General features: G+C 40.9%; 1 protein-coding gene across 1 annotated transcript in view; it reads right to left on the minus strand.

The window, feature by feature from the left end:
• LOC109919852 (regulating synaptic membrane exocytosis protein 1-like) overlaps nt 1-25,702 on the minus strand; it is a 424,455-nt gene that overhangs the window by 94,580 nt on the left and 304,173 nt on the right. The window contains exon 23 of the mRNA XM_048597070.1: nt 2,897-3,138. Within this exon, the coding sequence (XP_048453027.1) occupies nt 2,897-3,138 (242 nt within the window). The remainder of the gene's footprint in view (nt 1-2,896; nt 3,139-25,702) is intronic.

A 25,702-nucleotide genomic window follows, 5' to 3' on the forward strand; every position in this document is an offset into this window, starting at 1 on the left:
CTCAATGATCTATGTTAAATTCTCAACTACTTATGAATGAACGAATAAAGCAATGATAAATATAAGCTTAAGTAATGGAATTGGATGGCTTTCTTGTAAATCAAAGCCACTTTGGCTCCTCATCCAATACATCTTTCCTAAAATGTGGTACTCCAGTTGAGGAAGTATAGAACCGGAGGTGGGTCTGGGGTAAGAGCGTTGAACAGCATGTCTAAATATTAGACCAAAGCATTTAAGCTCACATTTAAAAGCTAACCAGGTCCCTGCATAGCTGTATCCTAATTTGCCAGCTATAAAGGCAACATTTCACTAGCTTTTGATTAGATTCTGTCTCTTTTCAGTACACTTTAAGGACATGTGAATCAAACCCCCCGAGACTTTTTGAGGTCTTCTGTTTCTAGCTTTTCACCATTTCATGGATTGTTGGGCAGATTTTCTCAGTGTAATTGCTGCTTTACAGCATTCAAGGCAGAAATTCTTGCTGGAAGAGGATATTACAGGAGTCCAAATTGAGATTCTTTCAAAGCATGCATAGTGTGTAAATGAGGAGTGGGTCTGGTTACATAAATGTTACCATAAGCTTACAAAAAAGAAACAGTAACTAGATCTTGTTCACATTACAGGAATGTTTGGTTGTGCTCATTCCTGGCATATATTGTGCTTAGCCTTCACTAGAATTGCACTACAATTGTAGTGAGGTTGTACCATAACATGAATCCTTCACGGCTTTTCAGCTTTCAAATCATAAATGTTGAGATACAAACATTTACTTTGAAACAAGTCAATTTTACTATTACACATGTAAGCTAAGAGAACAGTTCAAGGTCAAACTAAATAACTACCCATGAAAACCAGATAGACTCACATTGTCAGAAAGCTTTAGTGTATAAAGGTTATAGTTCAACTGAAACTGAATGAGACAGACCAAGAGAACAAGGTGTAGAGCTGGATGAACATGGCCTGCCATGTTCATCCAGCTCTACACCTTGTTATCTCAGACTCCAGCATTGGCAGTTCCTACTATCTCTGAGACAGACCAAGATGTGTTTTCCAGGTTAGATCCCTGTGCTTTTTGAGTTACAGTAGGTAAACAAAAGGCATAGTTACTTTGTATCAGGGTGTGCTGGCAAGATGGATACAGAACTGGCTTGGTCATAGGAGACAGAAGGTAACAGTGGAAGGATGCTTTTTGGAATGGAGGGTTGTGACTAGTGGTGTTCCACAGGGATCAGTGCTGGAACCTCTGCTGTTCCTGGTCTACATAAAGGGTTTGGAGGAAAACATAGCTGGTCTAATTAGTAAGTTTGCAGGTGATACAAAGATTGGTAGAGTTGCAGATAGTGAGGGGGCGGGGGGGTGGATGGTCTAGTAGTATTATCGCTGGACTGTTAATCCAAAGACCCAGATGATGTTCTGGGGATCTGGGTTTGAATCCCACCACAGCAAATGGTAGAATTTGAATTCAATAAATATCTGGAATTAAGAATCTAATGATGATCGTGAATCCATTGTCAATTATCAGGAAAAACCCATCTGGTTCACTAATGTCCTTTAGGGAAGGAAACTGCCATCCTTACCTAGTCCTAGGCCTATATGTGAGTCCAGTCCCACAGCAATGTAGTTGATTCTGGGCAATTAGGGACGGGCAATAACTGCTGCCTAGCCAGCGACGCCCTCATCCCATGGATGAATAAATGGAAAAAAAGGACATAGGTCAGTTGGAGATGTGGGCAGAAAAATGGCAGATGAACTTTAATCCAGACAAATGTGAGGTGATGCATTTTGGAAAGTCAAGTACAAGTGAAAATTATACAGTGAATGGCAGAACACTTAGGAGTGCTGAAATGCAGAGGGATCTGGGTGTGCAGGACCACCGATCACTGAAGTTGGCAGCGCACGTAGATAAGGTGGTAAAACAGGCCAATGGCATTCTTGCCTTCATTGGATGGGGCACTCAGTATAAGGATAAGCAATTTATGCTGCAGCTTTACAGAACTTTAGGTAGGTCATACTTGGAATATTGCGTACAGTTCTGGTCACAAAACTACCAGAAGGTTGTGGATGCTTTGGACAGCGTATGGAAAAGGTTTACCAGGACGTTGCCTGGTATGGGGGATTTTAGCTATGAAAAAAGGTTGGACAGACTGTTTGTTTTCACTGGAATGCAGGAAGTTGAGTGGCGACCTGATAGAAGCTTATAAGATTGTGAATGGCATGGATAGGCTGGAAAGTATCAGGCTTTTTCCTAGGGTGGAGGGGTCAATTACCAGGGGATACAGGTTCAAGGTGAGGGGAAGAGAAGATTAAAAGAGATTTGTGAGGCAGGTTTTTCACACAAAAGATGGTCAGTGCCTGGAACGCATTGCCAGAGGAGGTGGTGGAGGAGGAGCAGATACAATAGCAACATTCAAGAAGCACCTGGATGAATACATGAATAGGAAGGGAATAGAGGGATACAGATCCTGTAAGTGAAGACAGTTTTAGTATGGAAGGGCAAAATGCAGCGGCACAGACTTGGAGGGCCAAATGGTCTGTTCCTGTACTGTACTGTTCTTTTTTCTAATTCACAGGGTAATCAGATGAGGAACTATACAGTGGCTTTCACTTTTCCCTGCCCAAAGATGAGATCTGACCAGGGTTTCACTCTATTTCCATTGTGTCATTTTTACAAGTGGATGGAGTGGTTCAGTTGTGAATTTACAAGTCACTCTACACATTTACGTCAGTATTCACAGGGGGCACTACTCAACATTACATACAAACTCTGCTAAAAGCAGGCATTCCTTGTGTTATCAAAAAGTGTATAAAGGTGAACAAAACACTACAATTTGCAACATCATTGTTCCCAACTTATAAAATTGGAAATGACAATGTAACCACAAAGTTAAACACTCACCGGTCTGGCTGAGCTGAGATGTGCTCCTACTTCTCCTTGTCAATCCGACAATGGCCACCATTTTGGCACCCAGACTTGATCTTCGCTTCTTGCCCCCTGATCCTATTGTTCCCACAGCCGTATCGGACTGACTGCCATCGTTATTTTCCAGACTATACATCTCCTCACTGACACTTGTGCTCTTCATAATATTTCGCCCTGATGTCCCCATTTGTCTGCTTTGCATTTTAGAGGTAAATGCACTTTTTTTTCCACATTCAATTCATCATGGGAAAACATGGAAAGGGAAGAAAACAGATTGAAAATAAATTGGTACAGTTTACCTTAAACTGTAATCCTACTGTTTGAGAATAATAATAAAAAAATCTCATACTTCTGTGAACCTTGATTTCTTTTGGGTCAGATTTGTTGAGATTTCTTACAAACACTGAGAGTGATGGGACAGAATTCTAACTGAACCAGATTCTTGATTCACAGAGTGATATTAAATCTGCAGTACACCTAGTTACCAAATGAAAGAAATGCTGCTCATTCTGATCCGGAGCCACACAGATGAGGCTGCATCCAGATTCAATCCCAGGCTGTAGTGAGTGAGTTAGTTGCTCTCAGTTTGTTGACAGTCTTCCTTAGATTACAACTGATGGCTTCAACTGCAGCCTTAGACTTTGGGTGAAGATGAGGCCTGGCTATGGGTTTGTTTTTTTTTAATTCTCTTGTGGGATGTGGTTGTCACTGGCCAGCCAGCATTTATTGCCTGTCTCTAGGCTCAAATTAAGCACTCTGCCAGGACATAAAGACTGGCTCTAACAGTCACACAGGAACAGGAACCTACATTATCCAGTAGGAATCAGCTTCCTCAGGAGAGGAAGGGGAGACAATTAGTAAAGAACAATTTTATAAGTAGCACACCCACAATGCATCATTGTCCTGTTAGCACCGTTAAGTTTAAGGTTTCAATTCCTGTTGAGACTGAATAGCATCTTGATGATGAGGAAAGCTGAGTTCGATGGGCAATGTTGAGTGATCATTTGACTAAAAATTGCTTCAATTTCTATCTGACTCCTTTTATGATTCATCAGAGCAGGCAGTATTCTCCACAAGCATTGAAACGACACTCAAGGATGGAATTGACGGAGCACTATGATTGTAACTTGTAACAGAAAGACAACTACTGAATACTAATGTGTTTCATTAGATTCACAGTATGATCCACAATAATCATGATTAAAAAACAGAAGAAACACATAACAACCCATGACAGTTACTGCTAAGTCCAACTGGAGATGGGATCAGTGATTTCATTTCTTAAATTCACACAAGGGGAAATCTTACATTGAATCATAAGGTCTGTTCCCTATCAAGCAAGGCGAAGAATCAAAACTAAGGAATACCATAGAGTTAGGTTTAAATCCTGTACCTCTTGCAGTGCAGATATAACTTTTGTTAAACATATTTCCTGAGTTTGTCTAACTGGCAGTTTATTTCACAGCCTGGTGCCAGAATATGATATCCCACTCTGTAGTTTTAATATAAAGAGGACCACAGAGCAGTCACAGAATAACTGAACACAGAATGAGGCCAACCAGCCCATCATGCCTCTGCTGGCTCACAATACCAACTCAGCGCGCTCTCTATTCTTTCCCCTTTTTTTCATTAAAAGCAATAACAAACTCTCTTTTGAAAATTATTATTGAATCTCTTTATATAGTACCTTCAGGCAGTTGAGTTCAGATCAGAATTCAATGTGTAAAACTGTTCTTTCTCACATCTTTTATCAATTAACATAAATCTCTTTGTTCTGTTTCACATCCTTTGGCCAATCGCAACAACTCACCATTTTGAACATCTTTCTTTAAGTTTTCCATTAACAGCTCTGTGCTAAGGAGAACAATGCCAGTTTCTCTACTCTCGCAACATATCTGAAGTCCCTCATATCTGCAGCCATTAGACTAAATAGGATTGCAGATTTATAGAAAACTGAGACTAAAACGTTAGTGATGAACTAAAAATGATTGTCTCCTCCAATTTAATGCAGGAAACCTCCAGAGTACTGCAATGCTGTTTTGATGCATAAATGTGAAGTTAAATGAGACAGTTTCCCAAAAGCTTCTATCCCAAAAAACATTTACACCACAAAAAGCTGAAAGTGCAAGTTTAACTTTACAAATGAGAATGGATCTGGGTGGGACCAGCAGTCCACCTCCTTAAACATTGAGATTTAAAGATTGAGAATGAAACATGATAGAGAAGGAAACAGAAGGAATACAAGTCAAATTTGATCTAGAAAAAAACTGATGAGAGAAAGGTTTGATTAACAGAAAGGTAGATAGAGACTGAAAAAAATAATGTAAGGAAGCAACTTAAATGTGAAAAACTGCAAGAACATGTATTCATCCACAAGAGTGGGACACCAGGTTTTCACTTCTTCCCCTGCTGAGACAAATAGGGCATTACAAGAAAAGAAGTCTCATTATTAAAACCAGTGGTAGACCATTAAGTACCTGCTGGGCTGAGTTTAACACTGAGTTTGCAAATAGAGTCTTTCACTGAAATTCACGGGGATACTCACAGCAAGGTACTGATTTTCTCTGAAACCAACATTTTCTATCATCCAGTAATTCATGATGACTTGCAACTCACTTTGTATGTCTTCCTTACTGCAAAATGCTGCATGATTAATTTTGAATAATGACTTGTTGATTATAATAACCATTATTCACCCAGTATTTCCTGAGCTATTCACCTAATATTCACCTATCATGACAAACTGCTTTAAGAAATCATGTATTAAACAAATAAATAAATAATTTAGTCCCATGTTCAGTTTTTGTACATTAGTGTTTTCCCACTATTCCAAGTGGCATCAATCACACTGATTCCCCTTGACATTTCCTATGTTCTCTGGAATTCCTGGAGCCTTCATTTGATCTTTGAAGTTGAGACAATGTGATGTTAGCTCAGCAAAGCCTTCAACAGCTGCTCCTTTCCTTCATACATGTTTTTAAAAAAGAAACATTTTAAACCAGTTGTACAGCACTGTCAACACATTTGGAGAAGGTAGTGGCATTGCAGCAAGTCACTGGACAGGTAATTTAGAAAAAGGCTCAAGTGACCATAGATTCAAATCCGTCCACAACCAATCACAAAATCTGAATTCAGTGAATAAATCTGGAATTAAAAGCTAGTCTTACAGGTGATCTTGATACGATTGTCATTTATCATTAAAACTCAACTGCTTCAATGGAAGGAAATCTTCCATCCTTACCTGGTCTGGGCTACATTCAATTCCAGACCCACAGTAATGTGGCTGACTTTTAACTGTCCTCTGAAATGGATGAGCAAAATACTCAGTTGTAACAACTACTTGAAAGGAAAAAGGAATGGAAACTGGATGAATCATTTGCCATCGACTTAGGCACTGGAAATGACAATGATAAAAGCAGGTGGCTCAGTGGTTAGCACTGCTGCCTCACAGCACCAGGGACCCAGGTTCAATTCCACCCTTGGGTGACTGTCTGTGTGGAGTTTGCACATTCTCCCCGTGTCTGCGTGGGTTTCCTCCGGGTGCTCTGGTTTCCTCCCATCCAAAGATTTGCAGGTTAGGTGAATTAGCCATGCTAAATTGCCTATAGGGCTGTGTAGATTAGGAGGGCTACAGGGGGATGAGTCTGGGTGGGATGCTCTGAGGTTCGGTGTGGATTTGTTCGGCTGAAGGGCCTGTTCCCACACTGTAGGGATTCTATTCTATGATTCCTCCTTATTAACATTCAGGGACAAGTGACAAAACTGGGAGAGCTGTCTCACAGACTAGTCAAGCAACAGCCTGACACAGTCACTCTCATAGAATCATACATTATACATAATGTCCCGGCACCACAAACACAATGCCTAGGTATGTCCTATCCCACCAGTATGACAGTGGATACAGGGATAACAAGGTGTAGAGCTGGATGAACACAGCAGGCCAAGCAGCATCAGAGGAGCAGGAAAGCTGACGTTTCGGGCCTAGACCCTTCGATACAGTTGGAAGGGAGATGCTGTGGGAGTCTTCAACATTGTCTACAGACCCTGTGAAGTTCCAGCATATCAGAACAAACATAGGCAAGGAAGCATCCTGCTGATTAACCATCATCAAAAGGTCAGACATTTAATGATGGTTAATCATCAGATTAACCAACAGATCAGACGATTGCACAAGAAGCTGTCCATGTCCAAATGCAGCAAGACCTGGACAATATCCAGATGTGGGCTGACAAATGGCAAGTAACACTTCCACCTCTTAAATGCCAGCAATGACTTTTTGGACTGGAGTCCTGTGACCAGCGGTGCATAACAAGAATTGGTGCTATGTACATGCTTTTTTGGTCGTTTATATAAATGATTTGGATGTGAATATTGGAGGTATTGTTAGTAAGCTTTACATGACACCAAAATTAGCGGTGTGGTGAATAAGAAACACAGTACAAGAGTACACCATTCAGCCCTTCGACCTATGGCTGATCATGCAAACTCAGTATCCAATTCCCACTTTCTCTTCATACCCCTTGATCCCTTTAGCCACAAGGGTCACATCCAGCTCCCTCTTGAATGTATCTAATGAATTTGGCCCCAACAACTTCCTGTGGGAGAGAATTCCACAGGTTCACTACTCTGAGTGAAGAAATCTTTCCTCATCTCAGTTCTGAATGGTTTACCCCTTATTCTTAGACTCTGACCCCTAGTTTTGGACTTCCCCAATGTTGGAAACATTCATCCCGCATCTAGCCTGTCTGTCCCATCAGGATTTTATGTTTCTATGAGATTCCACCCCCCTCCCCCATTCTTCTAAACTCCAGCAAGAACAAGGCCACTCAATCCAGTCTTCCTTCATATGTCAGTCCTGCCATCCTAGCAATCAGTCTGCTGAACCTTTGCTGGACTCCCTCAATGGCAAAATGTCCTTCCTCAGAAACGGAAACCAAAATTGCACACAGTATTCAAGGTGTGGCCTCGCTAAGGCCCTGTAAAACTGCAGCAAGACATCCTTACTCCAATACTCAAATCCTCTCATTATGAAGGCCAGCATGCCATTAGCTTTCCTCACCACCTGCATGCAAACTTTCAGCGGCTGTTCCACCATGACACCCAGGTCTCATTGCACCTCACATTTTCCTAAACTGCCACCATTCAGATTCAGATTCAGATCTGCCTTGCTGTTTTTGCCACTAAAGTGGATTCATCCACACCATATTGCATTTGCCCAATCAGCCAGTCTGTCCAAGTCACTTTACAGCACACACTGCAGCCCAGCTTAGTGTCATTTGCAAATTTGGAGATATTGCATTTGATTCCTTCATCCAAAGTATATCGTGAACGGCTGGGGTCCCAGCATTGAACCCTGCAGCATCCCACTTGTCACTGCCTGTCACTCTGAAAAGGACCCAATTCCAACTCTCTGCTTCCTGTCTGCCAACCAGTTCTCTACTCATGCCAATACATTACCTCTGATACCATGAGCTTTATTTTTCCTTACTGATCTCTTGTGTTGGACCTTGTCAAAAGCCTTTTGAAAGCCAGATACACAATATCTACTGATTCACTCTTGTCCACTCTACTGGTCACATCCTCAAAAAATTCCAGAAAATTTGTCAAGCACGATTTCCCTTTAGTGAATCCATGCTGACTTGGACCAATTCCGTCACAGTTTTCCAAATGCTCGGTTATTACATTCTCAATAATTGACTCCAGCACTTTCCCCACCACCTTTTTTAAGAAGCAGGGTTACGTTACCCTCCAATCTGTCGGAACTCTTCCACAGTCTACAAAATACTGAGGAATGATCACCAATGCATCTGCTATTTCTATGGCCACTTCCTTAAGTACTCTGGGATGCAGAGCATCAGGCCCTGGGGACTTATTGGGTTTTAATCCAATCAATTTCTCCAATACCATTTCCTGACTAATGAGGATTTCCTTCAGTTCCTCCTTCATGCCTGATGCTCTGTCCCCTAGCAGAAGGTTATTTGTGTCCTCCTTAGTGAAGACAGATCCAAAATTCAACTGGTCTGTCCTTTCTTTGTTGTCCATTATGAATTCACCCAATTCTAACTGCAAGGGACCAACATTTGTCTTTAGTCTTTTTCTCTTCATATATCTATGGAAAATTTTGCAGTCAGTTTTTATGTTTTCCGCAGGCTTACTTTCATATTCTATTTTTCCCTTCTAAATTAAACCTTTTGACCTCCACCTCTGAACTTAAAATATCTCCCAGTCCTCAAGTTGCTGCTTTTTCTAGCCAATTTATATGCCTGCTCTTTGGCTTTAACACTGTCTCTGATTTCCCTTGTTAGCCATATCTTGCCTGTTTTTACTCTTACACCAGATAGGGATGTACAATTGTCAAAGTTCATTCATGTTTTCTCTAGAAGTCTGTCATTGCCTATTCACTGGCAACCCGTTAAGTATCTTTACCCTAGCAAATGCATGCTTCACACCATCAAAGTTAGCTTTCTTTAAGTTCAGGACCCTTGTCTCAGATGTAACAATGTCACTCTCCATCTTAATGAAGAATTCTACCATATTATGAACACTTTTCCCCAAAGGACCTCGCACCACAATGTCGCAAATTAATTCTCTCTCATTACACAATGCTCAGTCTAGGATGGCTTGCTCTCCAGTTGGTTCGTCGACATATTGGTCAAGGAAACCATCTTCATAAATTCCAGGAAGTTCTCCTCCATTCAATTGCTACCAGTTTGGTTAGTCCAATCAATAACTAGATTGAAGTCACCCATAATAACTGCTGTTACCCTCACTGCATGCATCTCCAATGTCCTGTCTGATACAATCCCCAACCTCACAACCATTGTTTGGTGGTCTGCACACAACTCCCATTAACATTTTTTATTCTCTTCGGTGTTCTGCAGCTCCACCATACGGATTCCACATCATCCAGGCCGATGTCCCCCTTACTATTCTGTTAATATCTCCTTAACCAGCAAAGATACCCCACCTCCCTTTACCTTTCCATCTATCTTTCCTGAAAACTGAATAACGCTGGACGTTGAGTTCCCATCCTTGTCACCGTGGAGCCTGGTCTCCATGATTCTAATTACATTGTATCCATTTATAACTGTCTGTGCAATTAATTCATCCACCTCATTACAAACGCAGTGAAGAAGGCTACCTCAAAGTATAATGGAACCTTGATCAGATGGGCACATGGACTGAGGAGTGACAGATGGAATTTAATTTAGCTACATGTGAGGTGCTGCATTTTGGTAGGGCAAATCAGGGAAGGACTTATACACTTAATGGGAAGGTCCTGGGGAGTGTTGCCAAACAAAGAGACCTTGAGGTGTAGATTCATTGCTCCTTGAAAGTGGAATTACAGGTAGGCAGGGCATGAGGTTGAGGAGAGAATTTGAGGTAAGATTTTTTATACCCAAAAAACACAATCTGCTGTTACCTCCTTGACAGACCACAACAAGAAGACACAACACATCCATACACGTTAGTTACCCAACCGTACATCAGGGACATATTACCAATGACCACAAGACTACTCAGACCCTTACATATCAGGGTAGCCCAAAAACCAACAACCACACTGCGACAGCTACTGACAAACGTGAAGGATGCCATACCCACAACCAATAAAACTAATGTAATATACAAAATACCATGCAAGGATTGTGAGAAACATTACATAGGCCAAACTGGAAGAAAACTGGCAATAAGGATACACGAACACCAACTAGCCACCAAGAGACACGACCAATTCTCGCTGGTCTGAATACACTCGGACAAAGAATGACACAAATTCAACTGGGACAATACATCCATAACAGTACAAGCCAAACAGAGACATGCCAGGGAATTCCTGGAGGCCTGGCATTCCAACCGGAACTCCATCAACAAATACATTGAACTGGGCCCCATATACGAACCACTGAAAAACAGAACCAGAAGTAATACCAACCACTCCAGCAAACTGAGGCAGAACACCAATGCTTCACCGGAGGTGCACTAATGATGTTACCTAGCAGGGTGACAAAACATCTGCAATCAAACACACTGGCTTGGTGAGCAAGTCTGAAACCTCAACTATGAATTGTACTCCAATGTCTCTTTTTTCAGCAATACTCCCCAGGGTCTTACCATTAAGTGTATAAGTCCTGCCCTGATTTGCCTTTCCAAAATACAGATACTTCACATTTATCTACATTAAATTCCATCTGCCACTCCTTGGCCCATTGGCACATTTGATTAAGGCCCCATGGAACTCTGAGGTAGCCTTCTTTGCTGTCCACTACAGCACCAATTTAGGTGTCATCTGCAAATTTACTAACTACACCTCTAATGTTCACATCTAGATTATTTATATAAATGACAAACAGCAAGGACCCAGCACCAATTCTTGTGGAGTACTGCTGGTCATAGGCCACCAGTCTGGAAAGCAACACTTCACCAACACCCTCTGTCTCCTACCTTTGAGCTAGTTCTGTATCCAAATGGCTAGTTCTGATGGGTTGAAGGACTTCTTCTGCACAGTATTATTCTATTCTAAGGTATTGGAGAATTATTTTAATAAAGACCATATGCAGGGTTATGGGGAAAATGTAGGAGTTTGGCACTGAGTCAAAATGATTAGACAATGGATGCAGAAATGATAGGCTAAATAGCCTCCTCCCAAACTGTAACATTTCTGAGACACTGTAGGTTTTGATGGGTGAAGCCTGAGCACAGATTGGTTCTGACTGAGATTCCTACTTCAAGGGTGTCACCAAAAATGGTGATTTCATTGAGTTGCCATTTGTGGAATCCAAGTTCTTGTACTTTTAATTTCACCTCTGTATATCTTTCCTCCAAGCTCAGTTAGTTCACCATCTACCACCCTTCATATTTCCTTCACTCCATTTCCCTCTTTCCCCCCGATCCTCCATTCCCTGTCCTCCACAACCTCCATTTCTCCCCTCTCCATTCACCATTTCACCCTTTCCTGCCATCCATTTCTCTCTTCCTGCTCCACCCTCCAATTCTCCATTCCTCATTTCCTCAATTTATCCTCTTATACATATCTTCCTAATGGTGCTGTAGGTGTTTTCCACCAGAGATACTTGAGCAGTACAAGGTGATAATTCACCAGCACCTTTCCAGGGTAATTAGGGATGGGCAACGACTGCTGGCCCAGCCAGCAATGCCCACATTCCATGAATGAATACAAAAACACAGCATGAGGCTCCTTGTACGTAGGAATTAGGGCACCTCTCATTTGGGAATCTAGACCATTCTGAGTGGGGCTTATATTGGGTCTTCTTTCATGTTCCTGTGTGGACATAGAAACCTTTTCAGCCAGTGTGCTGCAGGGAGTAATATCTGATTCCCAAGGCAAAAACCCAAAGATCATTGGGCTTGATCTAAACAACCAAGGATATCTCCATGGGAAGTTCACTTGCCGAAAATGGGTGAGACAAAAGCTGAAAATCTCTCCACATCCACCAACATGAATTGAACCCTCCTCAGAAATCACTGCTCCCCTCAATCAATAAACTTTGGAAAGCCATGACTCAGCAAGACAATTCATACAAACATGTGAACCAGGCCCCTCAATTCTGTTCTGTTATTTAAATATGCTCATAGAATTATAGAATCCTACAGTGTGGAAGCAGCCCATCAGCCTACTGAGTCTACACCAACCCCCCGAAGATCATCTCACCCAGACCCACCCCCTACCCTACCCGTAAAACCCTGTATTTCCCATTGCTAAGCCACCTAGCCTGCACATCCCTGAACACTATGACCAAGGAGGAAACCAAAGCACCCGGAGGAAACCCACATAGACACAGGGAGAATATGCAAACTCCACACAGTCGCCAGATGGTGGAATTGAATCAGAGCCCCTGGCGCTGTGAGGCAGCAGCGCTAACCACCAAGCCACCGTGCTGCCTGCTGATGTCTGATCTGTTTGTCTTTCAAATTCCACCACCACCTCCACAAGGCAAATAGTGATAGGCAATAAATACTGGTATTTTTAGTGACACCACATCCCATGAATAAATAAAAACAGATTCATCTGAACCTGATGGTTGTTTGTGAGAGATAGTGAATGATGGTGCTTCTCAATCATTGCTGTCTTGATGCTCTTCGGTCTCTTGCCTTTCCAACTCTTCATGGCCAGATTCTGAATGGAGCAAGGCATGAAGATAGGATAGCAATGAGTATATGAGGGGAGGGGTGCATGTTTCCACCCTCTGCAGTTTGTGAATCATAAGAAGCTTTGTGGGGACTGGCACATGAAGACTAGATAAGCGGGAATCTCACCTTTGACGGTTTCAGGCCCATCAATGTCCATTCACGACCATTCCAATTGTGACAAGTGAAAGCTGCTATTCTCACCAGTTGAAGGGTCAGGAGGCATACTTTTAAGGTGAAGGGTAGGAGGTTTAAAGGGGATTCGAGGAAAAGATTTTTCAACCAGAAGTGGTGGGAGCCTGGAATGCACTGCAAGGGAGAGTAGTTAAGGTGGAAACCTCACAACTTTTAAAAAGTACTTGGATAAACACTTGAAACATCACAATATTGAAGGCTATGGGCCAAGTACTAGAAAATGGGATTACTGTAGATAGGTTGGTACAGACTTGTTTGGCCAAAGGTACTGTTCTGCACTGTTTGGCTCTCTGACTCCATCCCCTCCACTGAAAATTCATGCCACTGTACACTGATTTGCTTCACTGCCTCCAATCATACACCAGCCTGCGCTAAGGGAGAGAGAGTAATCAGAGGTCACATTGACCATTAGGATTGAAATGAGAAATGTCTTCATTCAGAAAGGTGAGCCTATGGAATTCTCTGCCACAGAAAGCAATTGTGGTCAAAACATTGAATGTTTTCAAGCAGGAGTTAGATATACTTCTAAGGGCTAAAGGGAGTAAAACATTTATGGAGAAAAAGGGAGCAGATTATTGACTTGGATGAAAAGCAATGATCATATTTAATGGCAGAGCAGGCTCAAAGGGCCTGCTTTCTATGCAATGTGTCAACGAGAATGGTGCAGTGCCTGAACACTGGGCGGAAGTGTGAGGGATACAGCAGTGCTAAATGTGAGAGAGTAAGGTGAGGTGAATATTAAGCATCAGTCGTGATGGACAGAAATTGCTGATCTATGAATGGTGTGGATGATGTTAACAAAGTTATGTCTGAGGCAAGTAGTGCAGTGGTGGATTCTGGCATTTGAAGATGGCCTTCACCAATCGTGTAAAGTCATTGAACCTTTCACATTATTGCATCCAGTTGCTCAGAGCTACACTTCTGGCATTGACCATCATAGCCTTCTGCTACTTCTGCCTTCCAAAATGGATTACATCTCTCCTCCTCCACATCTCCTTTAACAAGGCATCTAGTGCAGCATTTGAACATCTAGGAACCTACTGCAGATTGTTCTTTAAGCTAAACTTACTTACCTACTGTTTTTGAGTATTTGCTTCAGCTAGACTGCACTGCAGATCAGCTTTAAGTGCTTCTAGACTCCCAGGATTTTGGGAACCCTGTCCAGGAGAGTAGCTATTCAACAGCATAGTGACTGCCGTGAACATTCAAGCAATATCATGGGTGTGTGTTGGTTACGTTGGTACTTACTTAGGTGAGGCGATGGCCTCATGGCAATATTGCTAGGCTATTACTCCAAACAGCCAGTAATGTTGTGGGAACCCATGCTTGAATTCCACCATGGCGGATGGTGGAAATTGAATTTAATAAAAAATCTGCAATTAAGAGTCTAATGATGACCATGAAACCATTGCCAAGTGTTAGAAAAATCCATCAGGTTCACTAATGCCCTTTAGGGAAGGAAACTGTCATCTTTACTTAGTCTGGCCTATATGTGACTCCAGACCCACAGCAATGTGGTTGATCCTTAACTGCCCTCCAGGTAATTACTGAATGGGCAATAAATGTTGACCTAGCCAGTGATGCCCATAACCCCTGAATGAATAAAAATAAAATGACAAATGTTACAGGAAATTTTGTGTTCAAATGGGAGATGGAGAATCTCTTAAAATGTGAAGCCTTTTGAAGTAGTCTAATCCATTCAAGGTCAACAATCACATTCCAAAATACATTGAAACAGGGTTTGCAATTGCCATTAAAATAATCAAAGTGAGCACAAATATTAAATGTTGACCTTTTGCTTAGAAAGAATGATAGAAAACATGACACTGAAAAATTGACACTCACTTCCTTTATAATAGGAATTTCATACATTGCTACAAATTCATTAGATTTACTCTGCCGATGAGTACCGGCCATCTACAGAATTTCTTGGTATATGGTCCCGTTACAAGATGAATCACAACTTCTGTCTTCTAAAATTGGTGATTTGTGTCTCCTTTTTTTTTTCTGGAGCCTTGGCATCTGCTACAATCAATTTCACGAATGCTGACAGGGCACTGACAACTTACCTAATTCTCAATATGTAAGCCCAGCCTATTTCTTCTGTAAGCTATTCAAATATGAAAGCTGTAAGTAACAGGACAATGCCTACCCTTTTACAATGTCCACATTAATACACTCTCTATCAGAATCATTGTCCTCAACACATTGATGTGGATAATCTGTCATATATTGAAATTAACAGCTGCTGTAGCTCCTGATGTTTACTGCAAGGGAAAACACAAAGTGTCTGACTGCATTGAAATCAATAAAGAAATACCAATTCACAATGATCTTCAGAGCTTATTGAACATATGACTTGAATCACGTAAACCTTTCATTAGCTCTGTGAAAGCTCTGAACAGATTATAACAAAAAGAGCTTTTGAGTGATCTTACAGTCCAGCTTCTAGGTTTCAACTTCCCTCGGAACCACTGGTAATTAAGTAGTAATAAGGACTGGGAATCCTGGCTGAGTTTTGTTTTCTCCGGTCGATGTGTTGAATCCACTTTTTTCAAATAAAAATAGGAGCTGCTCTCTCAGTTATGAGCAAGAATGGAATTGGGGTCTTTCATTCCATACGATTTAAGACATCAGCAACATTCTCTGGAGTTCTCCACATTGAATGTCAATATTACCGTGCAAGACAGTAGGAAACCCCAGTCTCTGACGAATATTGGGTGTGTGTCATCTTTGGCAGGTTTCATGGAGAGTTTCTCTCCATAAACACTGGCGAGTTTTCAATGCACCACACCCCTATGGCAGTGATTGGTCAGGGATAGCAGCTGCAGCATGTCAGTGCTCCTACACACCAAGGTGATCCACAGTGATCAACTTCATGACTTTAGATCAGAGTTGAGGAGCTTGAGTCTGAGCTGTAGACGCTGTATTGCATTAGTTAGGGGAAAAGCTACGCAGACACTTTGTTCCAGGAGGCAGAAAACTCCTTAGGTTAGGCAATTCAAACTTATGATGAATTTGCATTGGACACTGGTTAGGCTCACAGCTGGAGTATTGTGCACAGTTCTGGGTGCCACAATGTAGTACGGATATAAATGAACTGGAACATGTGGAATGTTGCATGGATGAGATATTTCAGCTATGAGGAAAGATTGGAAAGGTTGGAACTGTTTTCCTCTGAGAAGTATAAAAGGAGTTTTGATCCAAGTTTTAAAAATCATGAGGCACCTGGACAGATTGGATAGGGAAACATTGTTCTAATTTATAAATGGATTGAGAATCAGAGAGCAGTTTTCAAAAGAAGCAAATGTAAGGTGAGAGAAGGCTATTTCACACAGAGAGGGCATGGAATGTACTCCCTGGAAATGTGGTGGAGGCAGGTTCAATTGAGGTATTCAAAAAGGTATTGGATGGCTATTTAAATCAAAACATTGTGCAGCATTATGGGGAACAGGCAGGAGACTGGCACCAAGTCAAAATAATCAGAGGGCCAGCATAGAGACAATGCCGCCCTTCTGCACCATAACAATTCTGTGATTCATTCCAGCACTGGAAGAAATGAAAATGGTCTGGTAATCTCCAAGTAAGAATGGTTTTTTCTCGTTCATGTTATACTATTTTATGTTTATTTATTTATTACTATATTTATGATGGGAATATTATTTTAAATTGGTGAGACATTCCTGGAGAATGATTCTTGTAGAATTGCATGGGCTTTGGTGAGAAAGCACCGAATGCTGTATGCAATATTAGTTTTCAAATTTATGTAAGGATATAACTGCATTGGAGATGGTACAGTACTAAATTAGTCCTGGCATGAGAGGCTGAGTATATTATGCCTATGTGATCTGTAATTTAGGGAAATGAGAGATGACTTAAAAATAATATAGGAGGGCTTGACAGGTAAAAGGCTGAGAGGTTATTTCCCCGACTGGGGAGTCTAAAGCAAGGGGGAATTAGTCTCGGGCAAGGGCGGATCATTTAGTACAGATTGAGGAAATATTTCTTCACTGAGAATTGTGAATCTTTGTATTTCTCTACCCTAGACGGTGGAGGATGAATTGTTGTCAATTCCATTTAAGAATAAAATAGACTGATTTTTGGTGTCTCAGGGAATCGAGGGATGTGGTTTGGGCCAGGAAAGTTGAAGCCCAAGATCAACCACAGTTGAACTGAATTCCAGAGCAGGTTTAACAGGCCAAATTATCTACTCCTGCTCCTTTTGCTTACGTTCATCTGAATGCCATCTATTTTATGTTGGTGAAAGCATGATTAATGGATATGCCATAAATACCATCCTACAGTCAGTAATCTTAGTGGCTTTAATTCTACAGGAGTTGACTCATGTTGCCCTATATCTGTTTATAAGATGGAGTATCTCAGGAACAGCTATTTGTGTCTTCAACATGCTCAGTTCTTCACTAAATAGGGACTGAATAAACACTCGGTAAGATAGGACTCAAAAAGCAAATTTGTATTTTTTTAAATTGGTTAATGCACAGAACATAGAAACACAGAAAGTTGCAGGAGTAGACCATTCAGTCCTTTGAGCCTGCATCACCATTCAACATGATCATGACTGATCATTCAATTTCAGTATCCTATTCCTGGTTTCTCTCCATATCCTTTGATCCCTTTTTAGCAACAAGGGCCATGTCCAGATCCCTCTTGAATATACCTAACGAACTAGTCCCAACAACTTTCAGTGGTTGACAATTCCACAGGTTCACTACTCTCTGAGTGAAGAATGAAGAGTCCTGAATAGCTTTCCCCTTATTCTTAGACTGTAACACCTGGCTTTGGCTTCCCCAGTGTCAGGAACATTCTTCCCGCATCTAGCCTGTCCAGTCCCATCAGGATTTTATATGTTTCTATGAGATCCCCCCTCATTCTTTCGTTTAGGGTTTGAAACAATGAGGAGAGACTGCTGATTAATTAATAGGGCCACAGAGAAAACAAGTAGGCAACAAATAGATCTGAGATAGAAATTCAAGAAAGTGGACTGAGAAAATTAATTTGAAGTTGAGAAAGATATTAAACTGAACTAGGGTTTGTTTATTTCAGGAGATGCTAGTGTAAAGACATTTATTACCCATCCCTAATTGCCCTTGATCTGAATGTCTGATTAGGCCATTTCAGAGGACAGTGAAAAGTTAATCACGTTGTTGTGGTCTGGAATAGATTGTGGGCCAGACCAGATTTCCTTCCCTAAAAGGTATTGTAAACCAGATGGGATTTTAATGGCAATTCATTGTAGTTTTGTGGTCACCATTGCTGAGACTAAATTTCCATACCTCGTTTTATTCAGTAATTGAATTTAAATTCCACTGGCTGCTGTGGGAATTTTTGAACACGTCCTCAGAGTTTTAATCTGAGTCTCTGAATGCGGGCATGCAGGTGCAGCAGGCGGTGAGGAAAACTAATAGCATGCTGGCCTTCACAGCGAGAGGATTTAAGTACAGGAGTACGGATGTCTTGCTGCAGTTGTACAGGGTCTTAATGAGGCCACATCTTGTGTGCAGCTTTGGTCTCCTAGTCTGAGGAAAGACATTCCTGCCATTGAGGGAGTCCAGCAATGATTCACCAGACTAATTCCTAGAATGGCAGGACTGATCCCAAATGATCCAGTCTTTCTTCATATTATCAGTTAGAGACTCTTCCACCATGACATCTAGGTTGCATTGCACCTCACCTTTTCCTAAACTGCCACTATTCAGATAATAATCTGCCTTCCTGTGTGGATAATCTCACATTTATCCACATTATATTGTATTTACCAATATCTGTGCACTCAGCCAGCTTGTCCAAGTCACCCTGCAGTCCTTTAGCATCCTCCTCACAGCACACATTGCTATCCAGCTTAGTGCTGCCTGCAACAGATAGGATCAGATTCATTTATTTCAGTCAACAATGTCCTCACATACTGATGTCAAAATAATTGACAAATGATGAAAATAATTAACAAGGGTGAAGCAGCGGCATTGTGGTAATGCTACTGAATGAGTAACTCAGACATCCAGATTAAAACTCTGAGGACATGTGTTCAAAAATTCCCACAGCAGCCAGTGGAATTTAAATTCAATTACTGAATAAAACGGGGTATGGAAATTTAGTCTCAGCAATGGTGACCACAAAACTACAATGAATTGTCAATAAAATCTCATCTGGTTTACAATACCTTTTAGGGAAGGAAATCTGGTCTGGCCCACAATCTATTCCAGACCACAACAACGTGATTAACTTTTCACTGTCCTCTGAAATGGCCTAATTAGACACTCAGATCAAGGGCAATTAGGGATGGGTAATAAATGTCTTCACACCAACATCTCCTGAAATAAACAAACCCTAGTTCAGTTTAATATCTTTCTCAACTTCAAATTAATTTTCTCAGTCCACTTTCTTGAATTTCTATCTCAGATCTATTTGTTGCCTACTTGTTTTCTCTGTGGCCCTATTAATTAATCAGCAGTCTCTCCTCATTGTTTCAAACCCTAAACGAAAAGATTAGGGCTTTCCAATATAGCAAGTGTGTAGTGTATTTTTTAAATATCCATACAGGTTAACAAATTGTTTATCGGTTGATATCTATTGAAAACAAGTTATAATTCGCATTTCTTCAATTCATTCATGGGATACAAGTGCTAGTGGTTGGGCCAGCATTCATTACCCATCCCTAACTACCCCTAAGGTGGTAATGGTGAGCCACCTTCTTCAAGCACTGCAGTCCCTGGGACAATGAGTGGTGTTGCAGAAGGACGGAGCAGGGAATTTCAGGAGCTTGATCCACCATCCGAGAGGCTTTTAATAAAGATTGTCAGGCAATAGTAAGGCTGGAAATTCTCTGTAGCTCAGCCAGCATTTGTGGATGGAAAGAGAGTTAATGCTTGCGTTTCATCAAAGTTAATCGTTTGTCTTGACAGATACTGCCTGATTTGGTGAGTATTTCTGAGATAACAAGGTGTAGAGCTAGATGAACACAGAAGGCCAAGCAGCATCAAAGGAGCAGGAAGGCTGACGTTTCGGGCCTAGACCCTTCTTCAGAAATGCTATTTCCGAATTCTACAAAAGGTATTTCCACTGCTTCTGTTTTTATTTTAAATTTCCAGGATCTGCAGCATTGGTTTTCAGTCAAACTGCACTTTTGCTTAAAGAAAATTCACATTCAAAACATAATTAATACATTCTCATCTTTTTGGTAGAAAATGGGTAAATTCTTCGCTCAGGTTGGGTGGATCCAGATCAGCTGGTCTGAAATCATGGTCCCATTGCATTCATTGGAGTTACTGCACAGGATTTCTCCCTTATTGTTTCAACAGGGGTGGTGAAATAATATGAAGACCTAACTCAGGACTTCCTCCTTATTTGTTTTTTTTTGATCCTTCATTTTAATCAGTGTAAATGTAAAATGGAGGATTTTATACAATAAAAGTTTCCAGTGGAGTAAAAGGGACACAGAATTGAGACACAAGATTGGGACACACAGTTGGATTAAGAGGCATGATGCTCACATCTGATTCTACTCTGCCTCTAATGTTGCCAAATCTGGTGCTGACACAGGTACCTGTACCAGAACGTGATTCATTTTTCAATGCTAAAAGCTTCTTCCTTAACAGAACAGAAAAACTGACCAAAATGAACAGATCAAGTCAAATGCCTTCAATTTACTTGAGACCTTTTCATCATGTATAACTGGAGGAAGTTCAAAATATTAATCAGTATAGGTGAGCAAATCTACAAATTAAACAATACAGAATATGATTTTGATGCTTACAATTCATCTGGACTATCTCCTAAATGAGTTGAATTTCAAATGATTGGTGTGAACTTTGAACTAAAAGGTCCCCAGACTGCAATGGCAATGCAATGTGAAACGATTTTACTTGGCTATGGATTGTGCATTCCAGTGCAATGGCATGTGAAATTTCTCTGTAATATTAGACATGGAAAAGTGAATTTCCAAGTAACAGTGAGAAACAAGCAAATACATACAACCTTCTTTGAAACATGGAATCATAGAACCCCTACAGTGCAGAAACAGGCCATCTGAATGTGTGCACAGACCCTCTGAGGAGCATCCCACCCAGACCCACCTCCATTTATTCCCTGTAACCATGCATTTATCATGGCTAATCCGCCTAGCCTGTACATCCCTGGACATTATTGGGCAATTTACCACTGCCAGTCCACTTAATCTACATGTCTTCGGACTGTGGGAGGAAACCAGAGTATCTGGCAAAAGCCATGCAGATATTGGGAGAACATGCAAACTCCACCAAGACAGTCACCCAAACACTGGAATCAAACTTGGGTCCCTAGCACTGTGGAGGCAGTGGTGCTATCCACTTAGCCACTGTGCTGCCTAAAAGTAAGTCTTAAGAAAATATCACATTAATGTACTTTGGGAAGATTTCTGGAAAGATAATCTAAAACATGTTCCCTTGAAGGAAAACATTAACACTATTTAAAGGGACACTTACTGTATTTGGGAGATTTGGATTTATTTAGGAACAGTGTTCCCTAAAGAATGGGTTGGAAATTCTGAATAGCTTTTAGCTCTATTCTGCACCCTCTCATTTCTGCACTTGCAGTGTGATTTGCTTGAATGGACTGTTCATGAGCAGATACAATTTTCTAGCAAGAGATGGAAGTGATATCACAATAATGTCGTTATCTCAAAAATCGTTTAGTTGTGCATTGGGCATTGTTAGTGAACCCTTAGTAGATGACAATGCATCTTTTAATGCCTCATTAGCCTCAAATTTGGCACATAAACAACTTTCAGAATTTTTTGAAGAAACTTGTTCTTTATTATGCAATTTAAATTTCAATATGAAACTGTAGATACAAAGAATGATTTTAAAACAGTTTAGGTACTTTATGTCGTCTTTTCATTAATTTTTAATTTTTACCCTTTTCTGAAAGTGCATCACTGCCCGTACTTGTGATGCTGACAGTTTCTACATTTCCGACTCTCTCTAAGATTGTACCAGGAACCAACGTTTCCATGTCAAAGGTCGAGTGATCGTGTGCCTCCTTCTCAATGGTTTTAGGCAGTGGTCCTGGGTCTGTAACTATGGTGTGTTGGTTAGACAGGTTTTTAGGATTCATAGGCTTAGCTTTAGATTTCCGTTCTTCCTCATCCTCCCCATTCATACAGGTGAGACACAGAAACTCACGAATGAATGATGAACTAAAACACAAAACAGGGGAGAGAAGCAGAAGTAAAAGAAAATCCAAATAATGCAGACAGGAAAATTAACTCACGTGTGAGCAACACAAAAGGGTTAATGCAGGGAAAGGGAAATGTTTCAAACATGAAGCTTAAAGCAAAATGAATGAAAACCATGCTTAGATGCAAGCAAAATTAATACAACAAAACCAATTTGAACTGGCTGTATGATGGCAATCAAATGTCATTTTGAAAGAATTAATGAGGCTTTCATAGAATCCCTACAGTGTAGAAACAGGCCATTTGGCCCATCAAGTTCACACCGACTCTCTGAAGACCATCTCACCCAGATCTATCCCCATAACCCCACATTTCCTATGTCTAATCCACCTAACCTGCACATTTCCTGGTACTACAGGCAATTTAGCATGGCCAATTCACCTAACCTGCTCATCTTTGGACCTTGGGTCAAACCTGGGTCCCTAGTGCTGTGAGGCAGAAGTGCTAAGCACTGAGCCGCCATGCCGCCCTTATTTGAAGGGATAATCCATACGCACAGAAATCTAGTTAACATCCTCAAAATTATGCTTATATTAGCAGGTTTTGTTCAACCTCCCCACAGAAATGAGAGACATATTGCAGCATAGCGAGTGTTGGAGCCCATGCTGAAAAATTCATGCGGATGAGTTGCAACTTGTTAGGAAAAAGGGCACAGGGTGTACTTATGAGGGCATCAGCTGGGGGGGGAGCATGTTCTCACCTCACAGCAATCTAACACCAATGATTAAATGTCTCTCTGGTGTCAACTGCAACAACAACTTTCATTTACATAGCATCTTTTACAGATTAAAATATCCCAAGCTTTTCACAAGACTATTCTCAAACAAAATAAGACACTGAGCTGCATAACGATATGTTAGGGGCGATTCTATACTAGAAAGTTAGATGGAAATCCAGCCACTACAACTTCTGACGTTCTCCAGATGGAACGCAGTGGCAAAGTGGTAACATCACTGGAATAATAATCCATGATCTTCTGATAATATTTTTATGTTCCCATGAAAAGGGTTCAAATCCCACAATCGCAGATGATGAAATTCAAATTCAGTAAAAATTTGGGATAGAATGCTGGTCTAATGGTGACCATTGTTGATTGCCATGAAATATTTGTGGTTCACTCATGTCCTTTAGGGAAATAAATGCACCATCATGACTGAGTCTGGACTGAAAAGAGAATACAGCAGTCAGCACTGTTGTGAAGTAAACTGGGAGGAACTTGATATTAAGCAGCATAAGTGGAGAGTAGTTAATTCAGTGAGTTGTATTGTTGTGGGTGGGATTGTGTTTTGTAGGGTGTGTCTTCAAACAGTTTAAATTAGAAAGCATGTGGAGTAGGGTCAGATAAGTACTTCTACTTGGTCAACTAATCAAATTGCTGCAGTCCATTAGGATAAACAAAATAAGGTAGGGAGTTCAACATTGGACTGTAGTGAGTGTTTTTGGAGTGTGTAAGTTCCCTAGCTTAATTAGTACAAAGTGCCCCTGGGTTGCAAACGGGTTCTGCTGTGGAGTCAATTCGTAAGTCGATTTACATGCAAGTTGAAACACAATGCAGGATAATGAAAATCAACAGTTTGTAAATACAGGAAATGTTTGTATTAAAATTACACCTCTGTACTGGATCACATTTATGGGGGGTTGCTGTTTGCCAGTGTCGGCAAGGGGTTTTTAAGCATGAATGGCAGGTAGCAGGGAGATGGGAACCTGAGCATGGAGACAGTGAATGGGGAAACAAGGATAGAAATAAAATACAGAAAATTAAGAAGCGAAAGTGGAAAGCAGAAAAAGCGAGGGTGACAAACAATTAGGGCCATAGTACAAAATAAGATGATAAATAACAAGATTAAAAGGACAAGTCTAAAGGCATTGTATTATAATGCATGGAGCATCTACAGTAAGGTAGATGAATGAACAATGCAAATAGATACAAATAGTTATGTAATTGTTGCAATTAAAGGGACATGGCTAAACAGTGATCAAGGATGGGAATTGAACATACAGGGATATGCAATATTAAAGAATGACATACAATAGGAAAAGAAGATGAGGTAGTTTTTTAGCAAAGTAAAAATGAATATAATAGAAAGGAAGGACACTGGCTCAGAAATCTGTGGAACCTGTAAGTGTTAGGATAAGAAACAGCAAGGTGCAGAAAATGTTGGCACGGGAGGTTGTCCAAAAGCCCCCAAACAGTGAAAATGCAAGGGAAGGCATTAAACAGGGGACTTACAGACCCATGCAGCAAAGGTGATCATGAGTGCCCTTAATCCACACATACATTAGACAATCAAACAAGAATAATAAAGTGGACCAGGATTTCTTGCAGTGTATATGACTTGGATTTTTGTAACAATATGTTGAGGAACTAACTAAAGAACACGCTGTTTTAGACTGGGTACTGTGTAATGAGAAATGATTAATTGGAGGGAAGACAATGACCTAGTGGGATTTTACTGGACTATTACTCTAGAGACTCAGCCAATGATGCCATAGCAGGTGGTGGAATTTGAATTCAATTTTAAAAATCTGGAATTAAGAATCTACTGATGACCATGAATCCATTGTCCATTGTTAGAAAAACCCATTTGGTTCACAAATGTCCTTCAGGGAAGAAAATCTGACATCCTCAAGCTTACATGTGACTCCAGAGCAATTCATTGCCTTCATTGCAAGAGGATTTGAGTTCAGAATTAGGGATGTCTAACTGCAGTTGTACAGGGCTTTGGTAAGTCACACCTGGAGTATTACGTACAGTTTTGTTCTCCCTACCTAAGGAAGGATATACTTGGCATAGAGCAAGTGCAACAAAGGTTCACTAAGCTGATACCAGAAATGGCAGGAGTGTCCTATAATGAGGGATTGGTTTGACTGTGCCTGTATTCACTAGAGTTTAAAAAGATGAGAGGGGATCTGATTGAAATGTATAAAATTCTAACAGGGCTGGACAGACTGGATGCAGGAACAATGTTTGCACTGGCTGGGGAGCCTAGAGCCAGGCGTCTCAGTCTCAGGATACAGGCAGACTATTTAGGACTGAGATGAGGAAAAATTTCTTCACTTGGAGAATGGTCAACGTGTGGAATTTGGCACCACAGAAGCTATGGAGGACGGGTCACTGAGTATATTCAAGAAAAGGATAGATAATTGTTTTCTATAATTAAAGGCATCAGGGATACGGAAAGAAACAGGAATATAGCATTGTGACAAAG

Source organism: Rhincodon typus, chromosome 5, assembly GCF_021869965.1.
Source record: "Rhincodon typus isolate 14 chromosome 5, sRhiTyp1.1, whole genome shotgun sequence".
Classification (NCBI taxonomy): domain Eukaryota; kingdom Metazoa; phylum Chordata; class Chondrichthyes; order Orectolobiformes; family Rhincodontidae; genus Rhincodon; species Rhincodon typus.